General features: G+C 44.9%; 1 protein-coding gene across 1 annotated transcript; it reads left to right on the forward strand.

Annotated features, from left to right (window-relative positions):
• The first annotated feature begins 730 nt into the window (after window positions 1-730).
• LOC147736457 (uncharacterized) lies at window positions 731-18,282 on the forward strand. The gene is made up of 4 exons (XM_086953188.1): window positions 731-835; window positions 9,339-9,405; window positions 14,276-14,329; window positions 14,873-18,282. Exon 4 carries the CDS (start codon window positions 15,791-15,793, stop codon window positions 17,441-17,443), a length of 1,653 nt encoding a protein of 550 aa, XP_086809314.1. The 5' UTR covers window positions 731-835; window positions 9,339-9,405; window positions 14,276-14,329; window positions 14,873-15,790; the 3' UTR covers window positions 17,444-18,282.
• Window positions 18,283-18,705: the final 423 nt, after the last annotated feature.

An 18,705-nucleotide genomic window follows, 5' to 3' on the forward strand; every position in this document is an offset into this window, starting at 1 on the left:
CCTGTAGGTATCGCGGTCATCTTCAAAGATGGTGTTCTGTCAACACTTGATTCAGAAAGTGTTGGCAGCCACCTTAGGACTCGGTTTGAGCTTAGTCCCAAAAAATGTCAAAAAATAAAGAAAGGGGGGCAGAGTAGGAATACCCTGATCTCCTAGCACTGGTGGAGAGATTTGATGAGGACCAGGATGTGATCTGGGGCCCGCGTACCCTTGTCTTGAGGGACAGAATTACAAGTGAATTTGGCATCATGATTTTATTTTGACCTCAACAGACGTAGGATCCAGCATGTGCACCGTGTGCCAAGGCCCAAACTTGACACTGAGGCTCAGGGCCTGGCTAAGGGGACAATGAGGCACACTAAAAGCACACTGTTGGCAGGGCATAAGACTACGGTCTATGTCCGAGGCGACGTACAGTGAGTGGTGGTGGCAGAGTACTATGTTCTTAGAGGTCACCAGGTAAACAGAATGTTTAACCTGTTTGTGGATGACCCCGGCTCACATCCTGGTCTTCACCAGTCCCCGGGCCACATCCTGGTCCTCACCAGTCCCCGGATCACATCCTAGTCTTCACAAGTCCCCGGCTCACATCCTGGTCCTCACCAGACCCTTAGCCAAGGTGGGGGATAGGGTGAGTAAGCAGGGCTCAGTCAGTCTGTGTTGTTTCTTTCCCCTAAAATAATGAGTCTCTAAAATTTACATTTATTTATTTTAATCTTCCTTTGTAAAGTCAGGATATGCTGCTACAGAAGCTTGAGCGGGATGAGGCTCATGTCAATCAGGGCCGAGTGGGAGGAGTCATAATAAAAGTACGCCCCTAAAATGAAGAACAAATGTAAGTAAACTATTCTGTATGAAATGCATTGTTCTGGAAACTTTGGAAAGCTCAGTTTGATTGTTGTGATAATCCCGAAGGTGACTAATTTAAATCCTGGTTGGTGCCCTACGGAATAGTGATTTGTATATTTACAGTGTTATGACGTCCCTGTCTATGTGAGGCAGTACTTTGAATAAGTCAGCCAATAGTTTACTGAAAGACTTACACAAGGTATGAAATATGCTACAGAAAATATAGGCTGGGCTGTACAGAGTATAAGGTGGGCTTCCCCAAAATGTGTAAAAAGATCGAGTGAATGAGTGCGTACCATGCGATTGAATGTTAGATTTTTGTATTAGAAATCATACTGAACTAGAATTGACCTTTTTTATAGGTTTCCATTGAAAAAATGCATTCCAGAAGTACGGGTAACCTATTATAGTATTCTCAAAAAGAATGAGGGTCATATTTACAAGGGCTTTATCTCAGCTTTTTTGGCTTAAGAAGCCAAAAAAGGGGAGTTAAAACTATCACCCTATTTACAAGAGGATGCTAACATGCATAATCGCATTTTAGCACCCTTTTTCCCAATGCCTCCCTTTGCATCTCTAATGAGATACAAAGTGAGCCTCACTGGGCGCACCCCGGATGAACTATCTTGCAAATATCACTGATGTTCACATCGCAATGTCTACAAGGCTGCCCCAGCATTTTATCACATGTTAGTTTTTGGAGAAAACAGCGGTTTTATCCAAAAACTAAGGTCTGATAAAATGCAGACTCACCTATCCCCAACATTGGGGTGGATTATGCTGATACGAACCAGCGGGTCGTATCAGTAAGGTTATCGCCGTTTTGCAGGGAACATCGCTGGAAAACCACTGTCGTTCCCTGCAAAACGGAGATAACCTCGCTATCTCTGGAATTTTTATTGCCTTGGAGAAACGCGTTGTTAATAACACGCTACCAGAGCGATACATTCCAGGGATAGCCTGCGATAATAAAATTATCGCTAAGCACGGCCAGCGATAATTATCGCTGGCCGTTGATAAGATGCCCCTAACTCTTTTTCGCCAGGAGGCTTCAAATGACACCATCACGTAGCAGAGCACCCTGGGAAGAAGGCTGGCTACTTCTTTAGATGCCTTTTTTTTGCTTGCCACACATCCTTCATCCCCTTGAACCATAGGCATATCAAGGTGTGCATTAACCGCTCAGGAAAAGCTTTTTTATCAACAAGCATTGGCACAGCCAGTCAGTCTCACCTATGCAAGAACTATTGGCTTTGCCAATGTCTTTTCGCCATATTGTACAGGAGTGCGCACAACAATGAGGGTAGGCTAGGGGGGTTTCAAGCAATGTGGATTTAATAGGGGTGAAAGGGTTTAAAGCATGGTAGACACCTTACAAACATCACAGAAAACTGGGGTGGGAGGAGAAGGGGGTGGGAAGGAAGAAGCTACAAGGACAATAGGGGCGGTGGGTGGGATAGAAGCAACATGACTTGAAAAAGAAAGAAAAAGAAAATTAGTACCTAAATCACAGTGCAAGCTCCGGAATGGAATAATCAAAATGAAGCCATCATTATTACTTGGTCCGTGATCCACATGAAGAATAGGAAGTGAAACTAGCAAGTGAAACCATCATGCTCTGATTACTGTGATCATGCACTTGCTAATTAGGAGGTAGCAAATAAGGATGAGAATGAAGCCACTGAATGGATGACAAGCAATATGCGGCCTCCATGCCCCTTGTAGTAAGGTATTCCCAGTTTTTTGCCATGAGCTGCGCCCTCAGGACAGCATTTTCTGCCATTAAAAATTACTGCTTTCCAGCCAGCCATTGCCAAAAATATTCCAGCATTGGGTTTGCAAATAAACTGCTATTTTAATGAAATCTGCTTCAGTGCATATTCTTGAATGAAGAGGTTCAGATGGCCCATCAGGAATATTTGAAACTTAGAAAATTGGCATTACCCTACATGTGGATCAAAAATGGTGAAAGAATGAAAGGAAAGAAAATGTTTAATAACAACGGAATGTAAAGGTTTAAAATGATGAACATTGGTTTATATGTTGCACCAGCAGCAGCAATAGTGCGATGTTTTGGGGGCACTACACAGTGTCCCAATGTTGCGAATAATTGTTCCACGTGCCACCGGGGCTGGGCACGTAACCAGACAGCACGCTTTGCGAAATTTAAGGACGAACATGACAACTTGAAATACTTGGAGGAGTGCATCCCACCTATGAATGATGTTGTATGTGTATTCCGCCTTTGCAGTCGCATGCAGTGGGTGGATTTCCTTCCATTGTGTGTGAGAAGGGTTGAATTTATTATAGCGAGGTTTGGTGAAGCTAGTAACCAATTTCCATTAATACCTTTTTGTGAACCCGTCCCTGCTACTCGCTCATATCTACATTCTTAAAGGTCTTTCACACATCTTCTTTGTCTCCCCCTCGAACTTCTACCCTCTTTGTCCAGCAGTCAATGCCCACCCTCCACATTCACGTATAGCCCCCACCCCGCCAGCGTAATCTCAGGAGTCTTGCTGACTTGCACAATACTTCAGTACAGTGCCCTGGTATAATTTTAGGGTAACCATCAAGGCACTAAATATTCCCGGGACAAACATCTCACAATCCAGTTCGGCGATCACAGATGCCCCTCGTCATGCTGTCTGCGTCTATTTGACAGCGCAAGACACTTCTTAAAGTAGAGAAGCGGTCGTTGAGCTCTGGTTCAAGCCCTTGTAAATCTTATTTTTCAGTTCAATACATTTGTTCCAAAACAAGCAGGGCCCTTTGCCTGTCGTTGCTGTTGCACACAGGCCCCGTTGTGCGAGCAGCGGTGAATCACTCTTCCTGCAGGCTGCTGAGACAGGCCCCTCAGGCTGGTGGGTGGCCAGGGCGGGCTGCAGCTGAGCCCTTACTGTCTGTTATTCATGCTTGGGGGCAGGATGGGTTGGCAGCGTTTGTCCCCGTGCACTCGCTATTATGGATTTTGCTCTTCTCTCTGTTTCTACCTCACCCCTCCCGCCCCAGCAGCAGCCGCATTTGATTACGCTCTTGTATAGCGCACGACTACCCGTAGGCATCTCGGCGCTTGTACGAATACCGCTGAGGAACCCTTCCTGGCCTTTCCCTGTGAGGAGCCCACTCCTGGGCACCCCCAAGGTGAAGTCAGGCATCCTCAGCGTTGTTGGGGCCGTTGTAGAGATTAAGCAAGCTATTGCCCAGAGGTGCAGAGTGGGACTCATGATTAGAATAGGCACCGAAGTGAGAATTATCAGGTCCGAGGAAATTGAGCCCGAGACCCGCCGAGGCGGGAATTGAACCCTGGTCCCGGCCAGACTACTGCATCAGGGTCTGCCGCTCTAACCATTGAGCCACACTTCTCATTTAGTACACCCTCCAACCATACACCCTTCTCCCTTCATGTCCAATGAACTGTGTTTCTGTCACTGCTCTCTCTCCCTGCCAATGTCGCATTTCTCACCCATTACACACTGTCTCTGGCCCTTCTCCAATGGCTGTTTATTCTTCTCTCCCTGACACATCTGACCCTTCTCCAATGGCTTTCTCTTCTTCTCTCCCTGTCATCTCTAACCCTTCTCCAATGGCTGTCTCTTCTTCTTTCCTCTGCAAGCGTCTCCTTTCTTCATGCCCTCCCATCCTTTGCTAGCATTGTCACTCTCTGCTCTCCTCACAGGCCCTCTCTCCTGAAGTGTCAGTAATAGCGGCAGTTTCTCCCTCCCATCATGTCTCTCCCTCCTTCCCTCGCTCTGTCTGTAAAGCTTCACTGCTTCTCCCGCTCCTGCCCGCCGGTGGCTCCTCCCACTCTCTTGCTGTCTGTCTGACAACCTCTCTCCCATCCTGCCATCTCTCTCACACTCTCTCCCATCCTGCCATCTCTCACCCTCTGTCCCATCCTGCCATCTCTCACCCTCTCTCCCACTCTGCCATCTCTCTCATGCTCTCTCCCATCCTGCCATCTCTCTCATTGTCTCTCCCATCCTGCTATGTCTCTCACTCTCTCTCACATCCTGCCTTCTCTGTCCGATCCTGCCACCTCCCTCATCCTCTCTCCCATCCTGCCATCTCTCACCCTCCCTCCTATCCTGCTATCTCTCTCACACTCTCTCCCATCCTGCCATCTCTCTTATCCTCTCTCCCATCCTGCCATCCCTCTCACGCTCTCTCTGATCTTGCCATCTCCCTCACACTCTCTCCGATCCTGCAATCTCTATTACCCTCTCTCCCATCCTGCCATCTCTCTCCAATCCTACCATCTCCCTCATCCTCTCTCCCATCCTGCTATCTCTCTGCAATCCTGCCATCTTCCTCACCCTCTCTCCCATCCTGCCATCTCTCTTACCCTCTCTCCCATCCTGCCATCTCTCTCCAATCCTGCCATCTTCTTCACCCTCTCTCCCATCCTGCCATCTCTCTTACCCTCTCTCCCATCCTGCCATCTCTCTCCAATCCAGCCATCTCCCTCATCCTCTCTCCCATCCTGCCATCTCTCTCATCCCCTCCCATCCTACCATCTCACTCCCTCACTCACCCATCCTACCATCTCTCTCACCCATCCTGCCATCTATCTCATGAATGTAAAAGCACTGAATGGGCGCTCACCATGAATGTGAATGCCCCGCATGGGCGCTAGTAATTTGCAATGCAATGGGTCTCACATTTGCGAGAGTTTAAGCTATTGCATTGCCAATAGCTCAAACTCTTGTAAATGCGAGACCTATTGCATTGTAAATGCTTGTTTGAGTTGGTTGAACTTTTCTTCTTCTGATTTGAAATTTACTTCTCATGCAAGTAACACCCAGGTTTGACTTTCTGGACCTGACGATTTTCCCTTATGCAGGTAGATTAACAACAAAACTATTTACTAAGCCTACTGCTCGCAATACGCTGCTTGAATATTCAAGCAACCATCCAAGAGGCTTGAGAGATGGTCTGCCTTTTGGGCAGTTTCTGCGTATTCGCAGAAACTGTTTCTTTAGGGAAGACTACTTTAGAGAGGCAGAACAACTGGCAGGAGCTATGCAGACTCTAGGTCAGTTTGGTATCTGATATTATAGAAGAACTTTTTTTCCATTTCTTTTACAGACAGTTGTTGTGTTGATCTGTCTATTGACTTTACATTTAGAGTTCTTTCCAATTCTGACTTTTGATATACTTTAGATGTTAACTTTATGTGATCCTCTTGCAAATATTGTGGTGATTATTTCTCTGGCAGAGTAACCATGTTTTATGTCCTCTGTAATTATTTTACATCTTTAACATAGCCTTATAGCTTATTGTAAACCCAAAGGTAAGGGCCTTTACCATGAGAGCTGTCCTTTAATGGCTGGTATAGCCTGCTACAATGAATGAATGAATGAATGAATGAATGAATAACAGCATTTGTAGAGCACGCAGCTACTCAGGAAGAGTGTCCCGGTGCTAAAATGCCACTGTCAAACCAGCTGCAGCCACAAACAGCGAGAGATCAAGATTAAATTGCAGCTAGAGAAGTGGGGAGCTCAATTAATTGCGAAATAGCCAGGTCTTAAGCATTTTCCTAAAAACAGCTAAGTGGGTCACAGATCTGAGGGGCAGGGGAAGAAGGTTCCAGGATTGGGCGCCCTGAAATACAAAAGAACGACCGCCTGATCGGGCGTGGCAAATCCTGGGGTCGGATGTTGGAGGACCTCAAAACTCTAGACAGCCCATAATGCGAGACTCTCCTTCTGAGGTACTCCACACCACTTCCACGAAGGGCCTTAAAAAATAGCACCAGAGTTCTAAAGCTGATCCTCTTTTTACTGGGAGCCAGTGCAATGCCTTAAGGTGTGGGGTAATATGAGTCCTGGGCCTAAGCAGGAGAACAGCTCTGACTGCTGCATTCTTTACTACCTGTAAATGGGGAGCAGATACTCCGGGACACCCAGGTATAGGACATTGACATACTCCAGTCTGGAGGTAACCTGCGCCTGGACTACATTCTTCCTGTGCTCAAATGGCAGAATGGAAAGAAATGCCTTGAGCATCCGCAGCAGCCCAAAGCAAGTGCCCGCTAACAACTGGACCTGGGATTTCATCGAGAGAGTACCATCACCCAAGATGCCCACATTTTTATCATGGCTTTGCGCCTTGAGAGGAAGTGACATATACGCAGGCCACCAGCGTTTCCACTCATCAACGGGAGGGGAACTAAAGAAGATTACTTCAGATTTCTCTGGATTACATTTAAGCTGGTTCCTACTGAGTCATTAAAACACCTTTGAGAGGCAGGTGCTGATCTGCTCTCCCTTAAAATCAGCTCCCTTGCCACAGGTGAAAAGGAGTTGAGTATCATCAGTTTAAGAGATTATTGTAGCGCCACCGGCCTCCGCCAGCCGTGCCAAAGGGGACACATATAGGTTGAAGAGGATAGGGCTCAGTATCAAGCCCTGAGGAACTCCAACTTTCAGACAGGGAATCGATTACCCGAAAGGAAGAGTACAAACTTCCTGGACTCTATCCTCAAGAAAGGAGGAAAACCATTTCAGAATGGGGCCACCTAATACACAGTCGCGCAGCATGTCTAAGAGTCTGCAGTGTGGAACAGTGTCAAAGGCCGCAGGCAAGTCTATTAAAATCTGAATAGCTTTTCCCCCCTGATCCAGCTTCTCCTTAATAAGTTCTGAGACTTCCAGCAGGGCGGTCTCTGTACTATAGTTGGCTCTAAAACCCGACTGGCTCGGGTGGAGAAATTTTTTTTCCCGGCATAGTCCAAAATCACTGTATTGACATACTTCTCCAAAGCATTGGAAAAAAACAGCAACTGTGAGCTGGGTCTGCCGTTTGACGACACTGTGGGGTCAGCAGAGGGCTTCTGTAGCAGCTGGAGAATTTTGGCACGTTTCCAAATGGCCAGCACAAAGCTGGTGGTTAGAGAGAAGTTAAGTTCCTTATTAGCCACAGGATTTATTGTCTTGGCCACCAGAGCCAACAGATTTGCAGGGCAAGGATCTGCAGGGGACCCTGACTTCAGACTCTTGATGATATCAACGTAAACTTCAGGTTATAACATAGGAAACAGCCGGGGCTGAACAGTCAGCAGACTCAAAGTGTTCAGGAGACACCCCCTCCCTGAGAATGAGTACTAAATCCTTACAATTTTTTGATGAAAAAAACTCGCTACTTGGTTGGTCCATTCAGGAGAGAAAGGTAAAACCCTAGCGATGGATGACAGAGGACTTTAGGGCTACTACAACATTTGCTCCTTGAGGGAGAATGTGTCAACTAATTAAGCAAAGATGTCCCTAAGACCAAGGGCGTTGAAACACCCCTCCTTCCTGCTGCACCAAAACCTTTGTTTCACCGCTGTTACTAGGAATGTTCAATAGTTAACAGCTGTATGCAGGACCAGAATGGTTAATTGTTGAAAAATCACTGCTATGAAAAGGAGGCTGAAGTCAGTCCTGGGTTATCACTGGGCTCAGCTAAACTGCTTTTCATCATTCAGATGAGCCAGTGAGATGCAGGAGCTGAGCGGAACACCTCCCTCTCCCTTCTGAGATGCCAGTGACATTGCGGGCTATGGGAGGAAGAGGGTGGTAAGGCTCCTCTATGTCCTGCTATGGGCACTAACTTTTTCTTTCCACTGCCCAATTTATATATTTTAGAGAGGCAGGGGAAAGAGAGAGAGACAGAAGCTGTGTATTTGGGCATTGTAATCTTGAGAACAGCAGGCCTATATCAGTTTTTATAGGCTGCTGCTGCTCCATTGTCTTCAATGGAGATCTCAACTTTCCAGTGTTCTAAGCTTTGTCTTGCATAGGTTTGATTCCAGATTTTAGTTCTTGGGTTGCCACCCTGTGGGACTAATAAGACTCCGATCCTGTGCATCATACCTTCAAATAATATAAAAATAAAAAGTACCAACACATTGATGCCTTGTTGCTTCCCTTTCTCGGCATTCGCACAGTGCATCAGCTTGAACTTGAGATTCTGTTGCTCAGAGAGCATGGTTTCTATAAATGTAAGAGTGTTGTAGACTGATTTATGAAGGGTGGGCAGAATTATTTACAAGGACTTTAACATGCCTTTTATGAACCCGATTGTTTTGATTCACAAGTTTCCTGAGCTGTAAATGGAAAGATGGAGGTTATGAAGAAGTAGACTGGTTTGTTAGGGTCTGTTCTCTGACACTGTGTGTGCGCTCCATATTCACAGAGACCTTTCCAGCAACAGGGCATGGTTCTTGGCGTGTTCTTGTGGTATAAGGTTTGGATATGAAGGAAGATGTGTTTTGTGGGTTTCATCATAGATAGATAGATAGATAGATAGATAGATAGATAGATAGATAGATGGATAGACAATAAAGTGTTTTTAAACCCTATGTGCTTTAAAATCATTTCTAGAGAACAAGGGTTCCTTTTGTTTCGTAAGTTCAGGACAGTTATTTGGAAGATGGGATGAAGTGTGATTGTCGTCTGATGACAATAAGCTTTGGTTGAAGCATCTCTTTACTTCCTTTCAAGGTATTCTGGGATAAACAGGTGGTGTGGTGCGGCTGCCCCCCTGAAGGAATATATAAATAACTGTCAGGTAAGGTTTACTATAACCCCAAGTTTCCTTTTCCCTTGTTTCTTCTTTCTCTCTTCTCACTCTCAATAGTTTCTTTTTTTAATGTCTCTTCAACTTTCACATTAGATTCCCTTTCTACAATATTCCTATTTTTATCAAATAATGCCTGAGTATAAAAAAGGATTCGCTTTTATGAAATTTGCTTTCTAATATTTCCTTATAAAAGTTAGCATACTCAAGCGCCCAGCTAATTATCTCCAATTTCATAAATTGTGCTATTTATGTTTTTCTGTCACATACTTTAGGGTTGTTATGAATTGTAAGATTTCTCTGGCAAAGTGCATCATTGCTCAAGGTTTTGTAATGGTGTGCTACCTCCCTGTGTTCCATCAAATGTCCTTGTTGTAAATGAGGACAGTTCTCCAACTGTAGATGTTAGCATTTATTGGTCAGCACAGCATCAAAGGACCTTTCGCAGCTCCTGGAAATCTCCCATACCAACATTCTGCATTCCAGATGGTTACAAGAACCACAGATACAGCACATTCAAAAGATAATAAGAAAAACAATTAAACAATAACATCATTGCTACATATAAATACATATTTACAATCAAGAAAGCCTATAAAAGAAGATCTAACTGTCCTCCTAAGATTTTTGCTTTGCTTCTAGTTTGGCTGACCACCTGTGTACCCTGGCACCCACCTGAAGGAGCCATATTCCTCCTGGAACATGTGGAAGCCTAGTGCTAGTGCAGGTCCTTTTCAAGTTAGAAGGGACTGGATAATGAGTACTTGCATTCCGTGTTGCTCAGCAGTTCCTTGACTATCATATGGATATTTGGAGGGGTATTTATAGAGTGCGGCGTTCGCTCCGGAAGGAGCATCATGGCGCTGAAAGTCCTTGAGGCCAGGTCGCAGAGTGGTAGGGGGGAGGCTAAATGGAAGCTTTGGTCCACTCGTCGGGAAGATTGAAAATCCGTGTTTTGAGAAGTTTTCTAAAAGGCTTCTCAAGAGTCTGAAGTCTTAGGTGTCTGGGCATGCTGTTCCAGGCTCTGACAGCCAGGGAGCTTAGGGTTTTACCGCCTTTAGACTTCAGGTTAAACCTGGAAGAGGCCATGAAATTTTCTTGGGCAGAGCGGAGGGAACGACTCGGGTTGTAGTGTGGGAAGCGTCTAGTAAGATAGATGGGACCTGTTTTGTTAAAGGCCCGAAAGGCAACGATGAGTATCTTGAAGAGAATTCTCTTGTGCAGGGGAAGCCAATGCAGGGTCTTTAGGGCTGCAGAAATTGAGGATTTGCGAGGTAATTTTAAGACAAGGCGGGCGGCAGTGTGTAAAACACTTTGGAGTTTGGAGAGGGTGGACTTCTTGGTCCCGGCGAGGAGGCCGTTACAGTAGTCCACGCGCCAGAGAATGAGGGCTACTGTTACCGTTTTTCTGGAATCTAGGGGGAGAAAGTTGAAGAACTTTCTGAGGGATTTGATTATGCCGAAGCATTTGCCGGCCACGGTCGTTGCATGATGGTCAAATGAAAGGTCGGAGTCAAAAAGTACCCAGAGGTTTCTTGCAGTAGTGACGGTCTGGGGGGGAGCAGCAGAATTATCAGGCCACCAAAGGGCAGGACAGAAAGAGGCGTTCTTTCCAATGGGGAGGATCTCTGTTTTATTTGAGTTGCAACGGAGGTGGTTTGAGTCCATCCATTGGAAAACAGCAGTTAGGCAGTGTTTAAGATTGAGCTCTGCATTGTTGGAGTTATCGTCTAGGGGGATGATCAACTGAGTATCATCGGCATATGAGGTGACAGTTATGCCGAATGATTCGATCAGGGTGAGGAGAGGGATGAGGTAAATGTTAAAAAGGAGGGGGCTTAGGATGGACCCTTGGGGAACTCCGGAGGAAACCATTTTCTCATTAGATTGAAAAGGGCCCAGGGCGACAGTTTGGGACCTGTCGCTGAGAAAAGATCTGATCCATGATAGGGCTGAGTCAGAGATGCCAATGTCCATTAATCTGCTGATCAGGATGGAATGGGATATGGTGTCGAACGCTGCCGTGAGGTCAAGAAGGATCAGAATGGCCTTCTTCCTTTGGTCTTGCAGCGTTTTGATAGTGTCGGTCAGTTCAATTAAGGCAGTTTCGGTTGAATGTTTAGGCCGGAACCCGGATTGTTGAGGATGGAGTATGTTGTGGGTTTCCAGAAAGGATTTGAGTTCTTTATGGACTAACTGTTCTGTTATTTTTCCTGGAGCGGGGAGAAGGGTGATAGGACGGAGATTGGTCAAGTCCACTGGGCATTTATTAGCTTTTTTCATAAGTGGTTTGAGGAACAGATCCGGAAACTGAGAGACAGGTTGATAATGTCATTGACGATAGGGTTAATCTCTTCGATGATTTGATGGAGAATCTTGGGGGGGCAGGGGTCGGAGGGAGAGCCGGATTTGCAAGAAAGAATCGCATCTCTGGTTTGGGCTAGAGTGACCGGGGTGAAGTTTTTAAGACTGCCAGCAGTCGAGCAAGGTTGATCGGGGTGGGGAAGTTCATAGGGGGTTTGGGGAGGGGGGAAGTTCTTTTGGATGGAGGTAATTTTTTCGTCAAAGTATTCTGAGATCTTGTCGCATAGCTCTTGGGATGGGGGGATTTCGGGTTGGAGAGCTTTGGGATGGGTGAAGGTCTTTACTATCGTAAATATAGTTTTTTGTTTTTGGCTGGCTTCTTTGATGGCATTTACGTAGAACGCTCTCTTGGCCGATTTGATGGCGGAGAGGTATTTTTTCCTCTGAAGTATATAGGCGCTGGGGTCGTCGTTGTCATAGGTTCGACGCCATTTACGCTCAGCTTTCCTGCAAAGTAGATGTGCGGAGGCTAAGTCAGGTGTGAACCAGGGAGCGTTGTTTTTAGTTTTCTTCTGGATTTTATCATGATGATTAGTGGGGCTCCGTTTTGTAATTTCTTGTGAGATCCAGTTATGGAAGAGGTTGGCATCTCTTTCGATGTTTCCGGATAGAGAGGGGGAGTAGGTTTGGGAAATGGGATTGATAATGAGATTTTTCTGGACGGTTTTCCAGTTGGCAGAGTGACCACGATGAGGATTAAGTTTGTTGATGGTTAGAGGGCGGCAGCTAGAGATGTGGAATGGGATCAGGCTCTGGTCAGTCCATATCTGGGGTAGGCGGGGCAGGATGATGAGAGAAGGGAAATTGGAGCAGACACCATCTAGGGTGTGACCTAGTGAATGGGTAGGCAACATGACACTTTGTTGTAGATGGAAAATTTCAAGTGTCTGAAGAAAATTTCTCGTTTGAGAATCGGAAGGGGACTCAAGGTGCAGATTAAAGTCTCCTAGAAGGGTAAAGCGTGGGTAACGAAGTAGGAAGTGTCCCAGAGCGTCGTTAAGGGAGTCGATAAATTTAGAAGCATTACCGGGTGGGCGGTAAATCAGACCACCTGAGAGGGAGAGGGATTGGCTAAGTTTGATGGAAAAGCCCATTCCCTCTGCGTCGGCAAGTGGGTCAAGGCAGAAGGTGTGACAGTTAAAGGTGTTCTTCAGAATAATTGCAACACCTCCTCCTCTTCCTTTCAGTCTGTCCTGTCTGTGGAAGGAGTAACCCTGGGGGAGGGCTACGGCTATGTCAGGGTTGCTGTCTTCTGTGAGCCAAGTTTCGGTGATCATGAGGCAGTCAAGGTCATAGTTTATGATGAGGTCATGAATGTCTTGGCTATGTTTGCACATAGACCGGGCATTTATCAGGGCACCTTTGAAGAGTGGTGGCTGGTTCTTGGGGGGAATTGGCTGGTCGAGGTCGATGGTAAGTGACCAGCGGCATTTAGTGCAGCTGGCAGAACCGACTACCTTTGAAAGGTCGAGTTTGCAGGAGCAGCAGGAAGTACCTCGGAGTCGGAGGAGGTCGATGGGTGCATACCTGATATGTGAGGGGATTAGGGCAGGGTTTCCTGCGCCTGGCGCGGTCTTGGCGCGGACGGGCGCAGACAGGCTTGCCTTAGGCGCTCCCGCTGCGCTCGTCCGCTGCACGTCCTATGCATGCACATTTTTAAGTGAAGTGAAGGAAGGGGGCGTGGCCTCAAAAGGGGGCGGAGTCAGCGCGCACGCCGGTAGTGATGGCGGCAGCTGGCAAAGAGTGAGGAAGGGCGCGAACAGCTATTGAGATCAGCTGTGCGCAAAGGTGAATGAAAGCGCTAGGGTGTGCTTTGTTTAAAAACACGAAATAGTGACACCACACAAGGAGCAACAATACAGTTTGTCAACAATTTTAAAACAAGCGAGTACCTCCAGCTCCCGGCTTCCGCCTCAGGACTGGGTCAAGGGTTTACAAGTTACCGCTAGGAATCAGCGGGTTTAAATACAGAGGGCAGGGGGCGTGGCCTCAAAAGGGGGCGTAGTCAGCGCACACGCCGGTAGTGATGGCGGCAGCTGGCAAAGAGCGAGGAAGGGCGCGAACAGCTATTGAGATCAGCTGTGCGCAAAGGTGAATGAAAGCGCTAGGGTGTGCTTTGTTTAAAAACACAAAATAGTGACACCACACAAGGAGCAAGAATACAGTTTGTCAACAATTTTAAAACAAGCGAGTACCTCCAGCTCCCGGCTTCCGCCTCAGGACTGGGTCATTCATCTTCTCCTCTACACCACGTGATACTATCCTCCCTTGGTCTGTTCTTTCTGCGTCTTTTCTCTCTGCATTGAACTTCCACCTCTTCACATCCTCTCATCCTGCCCTTCTCTGTCTTGTCTGCCACTTCAGGGGCAATGCTGAGTCCCTGTCATGAGACTGGAAGATGGTCTTTTTTTTCTTTTCATTATGTTTGTTTTCTTTGCCTTTTCTCATATGTTTTTGGTTTCCTTCACTGTTGTGATGTTTTGTCCCCCCTTTTCAGGTGTTGCAGTGTTCGGGTCCTGTCGGAGGAATGTGATGAGTTCTGGGCCACCAAGTAAGTCTTTATCTTCCCCACAATTTGAAATGGTGACTTCCACAGATCAAATTGGACACAGCCTCTCTTTAAGTTGGCATTTAAAACAGTGATTACAACAAGGCCAATTCCTCTGGTCAATAAAATGTCCCTTCCTAGATCAATGGAAAAAAGAAATAGATGAAAAGTCTAAGTGGTTATGGGAGTAAATACTATCTGATAATTCATTAAAAGTATTACAAATATCGCACTATTAGGCCAGTTGTTGCTACAGAAAGTGTAAATTGATGGTGTTGGCTGCTTCTGACAATCTGTGTCACAATATATGTGTACATTGTGTTTCATTTAATTCTTAAATATGTACTTCTTTTGTTCTCTCTGCCTTGATTTCCAGTGGTTCCAAGCTCCCTATCTGCACAGTGTCCCAGAGCTCTTTCAACACTGTCAGAAATGCAACTCAGACTGATTACCTATCTTGTTTCTGTAAATGCTTTTTTTCTGCAAAGTATAAGGTCATTAATATTTTTTGCATGTTTATTTACAATCTCTAACTTTATTTTACAGGTGACTGAAGCATGAATAAAAATAAATCTTTAAATTCAATAAAACCCAAATAAAAGGATTGTTTTAAGGAAAGTTAAAACATCCTTGAGTTATAACGAAGAAACACATTCCATGCGGCAGGAATGGTGAGGAACTTCGAGTGCAAGTTACTGATGAATGTGATAGCTGTCAAATCCTTAAAGTAAAATGGCCATAAATGTTTACCAAATATCAGAGAGGCTGAGTAGAGTAAATTGAAAGTCTGCACCTACTAACTAGAATAGTTTCACTTAAAGGAAACAGTACAAGATTGGTAGAACAAACAACATTGGCAACAATTGATACCCACCCAGTGAACTTGAGAATACTCAGTGTTGTAAATTCCGCCCAATGGTTTATGAGAAATGCTTTTAGAGACCCAAACCCCTCCCCAACACATCAGTATCCGTACAAATGATGTCTCAGTCTCTTAGGTTTATCCGAGTCGTTTTAAAGTGTCTCGGACCTCCAAAGTTGATCATTTGCCTGCCTTAGCCTTTGAGTAAAAAAAGCATACACTGGCACAGAAAGCTTAAAAGGGACAGTGCTTTGCTATTGATAATTCATAAAACCACCCTGGCATGCCCTAATCTCCTGTCAATACTTGTATGAACAAATATACTTAACAGGCAAAGACTAAACCTCAAAGACCCTATCAGTGTTTTTAAAACTCCAAATTCAATGAGTCTAACTCAACTTGAGAGAACTCTCCTGGGCATAACTTGGAGAAAATGAATCCATGAGGGGCATCCTAATAAATGCAAGCGGCTCCTCAGTGAAAGTTATAAAGACACGTTATATAGGCTGCCTTTAAAGGTAGGACGATGATCTCCAGATAAAGATTATGACTAGTTAAATACAAATGTTAAGAAGAGCATCTGCAGTGTAGTTTAGAAGTTAATGCCGAGTGTAACAGAAACAAGTACAGACTCTGAAAACAGTTTCAGACTTAAGATGGCATGTATCCAGGAACAAACCCAACTTGGAGATTCGTACAATTTGAATAAGAGCAATGAATGTGAGAACCACTTTAGTTATCAATCCCACCTCACTAAACAAGAGAGAACTCGATCTAGACGAAAACCTTATCAGTGCCCTGAATGCCAGGAATCCTTCACTCACAATTCCTCTCTCCTCGAACATGTGAGAATCCACACTGGGCACAAACCTTATCAGTGTTCTGAATGCCAGAAAACCTTCTGTAAGAAAACCTCTTTCATTTTACATGTGAAAATCCACACCGGGGAAAAACCTTATCAGTGCAATGAATGCCAGACAAGCTTCAGTCAGAGAGCGCGTTTAATTCAACATAAGAGAATCCATACTGGGCACAAACCTTATCAATGTTCTGAATGTCAAAAAAGGTTCAGCCACAAAACCAGTCTCATTGCACATGAGAGAATACACACTGAGCAAAAGCCTTATCAGTGCTCTGAATGCCAGAAAAGCTTTAGTCAGAAAAGCAATCTCACTCGACATGAGAGAATACACACTGGGCTAAAACCTTATCAGTGCACTGAATGCCAGAAAAGCTTTAGTCAGAGCGAGCATCTCACTCAACATGAAAGAACACACACTGGGCTAAAACCATATCAGTGTACTGAATGCCAGAAAAGCTTCAGTCGGAAAGGTTTTCTTGCTCAACATAAGCGGACACACACTGGGTACAAAGCTTATCAGTGTTCAGAGTGCCAACAAAGCTTTGGTTATAAGTCCAATCTTATTCACCATGAGAGAATCCACACTGGCCAAAAACCTTATCAGTGCTCTGAATGCCAGAAAAGTTTTAGTCACAAATCTAGTCTCATTCGACATGAGCGCATACACACTGGTCAAAAACCTTATTGGTGCACTGAATGCAAGAAAAGCTTTAGTCAGAAACGTAATCTCACTCAACATGAGAGTACACACACTGAGCTAAAACCTTATCAGTGCACTGAATGCCAGAAAAGCTTTAGTCAGAAACCCAATCTCACTCAACATGAGAGAACACACACTGGGTACAAACCTTATCAGTGCACTGAATGCCAGAAAAGCTTTAGTCAGAAAGAGCATCTCACTCAACATGAAAGAACACACACTGGGCTAAAACCATATCAGTGTACTGAATGCCAGAAACGCTTTAGTCAGAAACCCAATCTCACTCAACATGAGAGAACACACACTGGGTACAAACCTTATCAGTGTTCAGAGTGCCAACAAAGCTTTGGTTGCAAGTTCAGTCTTATTCACCATGAGACAATCCACACTGGCCTAAAACCTTATCAGTGCTCTGAATGCCAGAAAAGCTTTAATCAACAATCTCTTCTCATTCGACATGAGAGAACACACACTGGTGAAAAACCTTATCAGTGCATTGAATGCCAGAAAAGCTTTAGTCAGAAAATCAGTCTAATTCGACATGAAAGAACACACACTGGTCAAAAACCGTATCAGTGCACTGAATGCCCGAAAAGCTTTAGTCAAAAACACCACCTGATTAAACATAAGAGAACGCACACTAAGGCCAATATCTTTCAACACAAGAGAATCCACACGGGGGTAAAACCTTAACCGTGCATTGAATGCTGGAAAAGCTTCAGACAAAAATCTGGTCCTGCTCAACATGAGAGAACTCACACTAGACAAAACCTTGACATTGTTCTAAGTACCAGGGAAGGGAGTGGTAGACAGTTTGCAGACAGCCACGGGATGGAAAATACCATTTAATATTAGGACCGTGATTTCGGGACTCCTCCCCATTCCCAAGACCTAAAAATTGAGCAGGAGATTTCTTCAGTTGTGGTTGGTGCTAGCAAAACGAAGAATAGCAATTAAATGGCTCAGCCCGGACCCCCCTGCGGTTGAGAGCTGGGTTAAAGATACATACAAGTGGGCAACGGCAGAACCTCTCCGAATGAGAAAAGTTAAAAAGAGATGAGAAACTTCATGAAGACGCGAGGGCCCGGTATGTCATGATGGCTGATATGTCTAAAGAGCATGACTCTTTGGGAGAAGAGACAGACCCAGTCCAGTCAGGAACAGGGGAGACAATAGTTATGTCAAAACTGCAAGACTCTTCCGGGGTTGAGGACGCCATAGAAATGAGAACCACACAGAATTATCTCCTCTATTCTTCCCAAAATGACACACTACAACACGACCTTAGGTGAAGGGATGGCGGGAGGATAAGTTACCATTCACATGTTGTGATAATATAAAAGTTAACAATTGGTATATATAGAATTATGCTATAATTTTTATCGTAAGTACATTGAGAATCAAAATATGTGAAATATAGGGGTTGTAACACGACATGCAGCAGAGCTTTTGAGAATATTACTGTAATGTATTTGACTGCAAATGTACTGATGTAATGAGAAATGCCAATAAAAACATATTTTTTTAAATGCAAAGGATGTGTCAGCTGGAGATTCAGTTAGATTCAACATCATAGAATCCACAACGAGAAAGAAAATCATCAGTTCTCTCAATGTGTCAAAAATCTCATTTTAAATGTAGCCTCTTTATATGAGAGAGACAACGTGGGGTACTTACTATCAAACCTGGTAGGAGGTTTCAGCATCGCAAAACCCTTAGATGAAGCAGCCACAAAGACATCAATCCATTAATTGTCCACCAACTTGTCTACCACAAAATGTTCTCAGTGAGGGATGGAAATGTTTGAATTAACCTCATTGTTTAGCAACTATTTGTGACCTCATTCCATTCAATTTGTTTTGCTCCCTGAGTGTTAATAAGTCATGGCTCTGACCCACAAGTTCTAGTCGATCCTGAACTTTGAAGCCACATTCCGTCTGATTAGGAATGCAAGT

This window comes from Lissotriton vulgaris, chromosome 1_2 (genome assembly GCF_964263255.1).
Source record: "Lissotriton vulgaris chromosome 1_2, aLisVul1.2, whole genome shotgun sequence".
NCBI lineage: Eukaryota > Metazoa > Chordata > Amphibia > Caudata > Salamandridae > Lissotriton > Lissotriton vulgaris.

Bases quoted from the DNA above. Each gene is read 5' to 3' on its own strand.
- LOC147736457 (XM_086953188.1), top strand. From the start codon at position 15,791: ATGCCGAGTGTAACAGAAACAAGTACAGACTCTGAAAACAGTTTCAGA.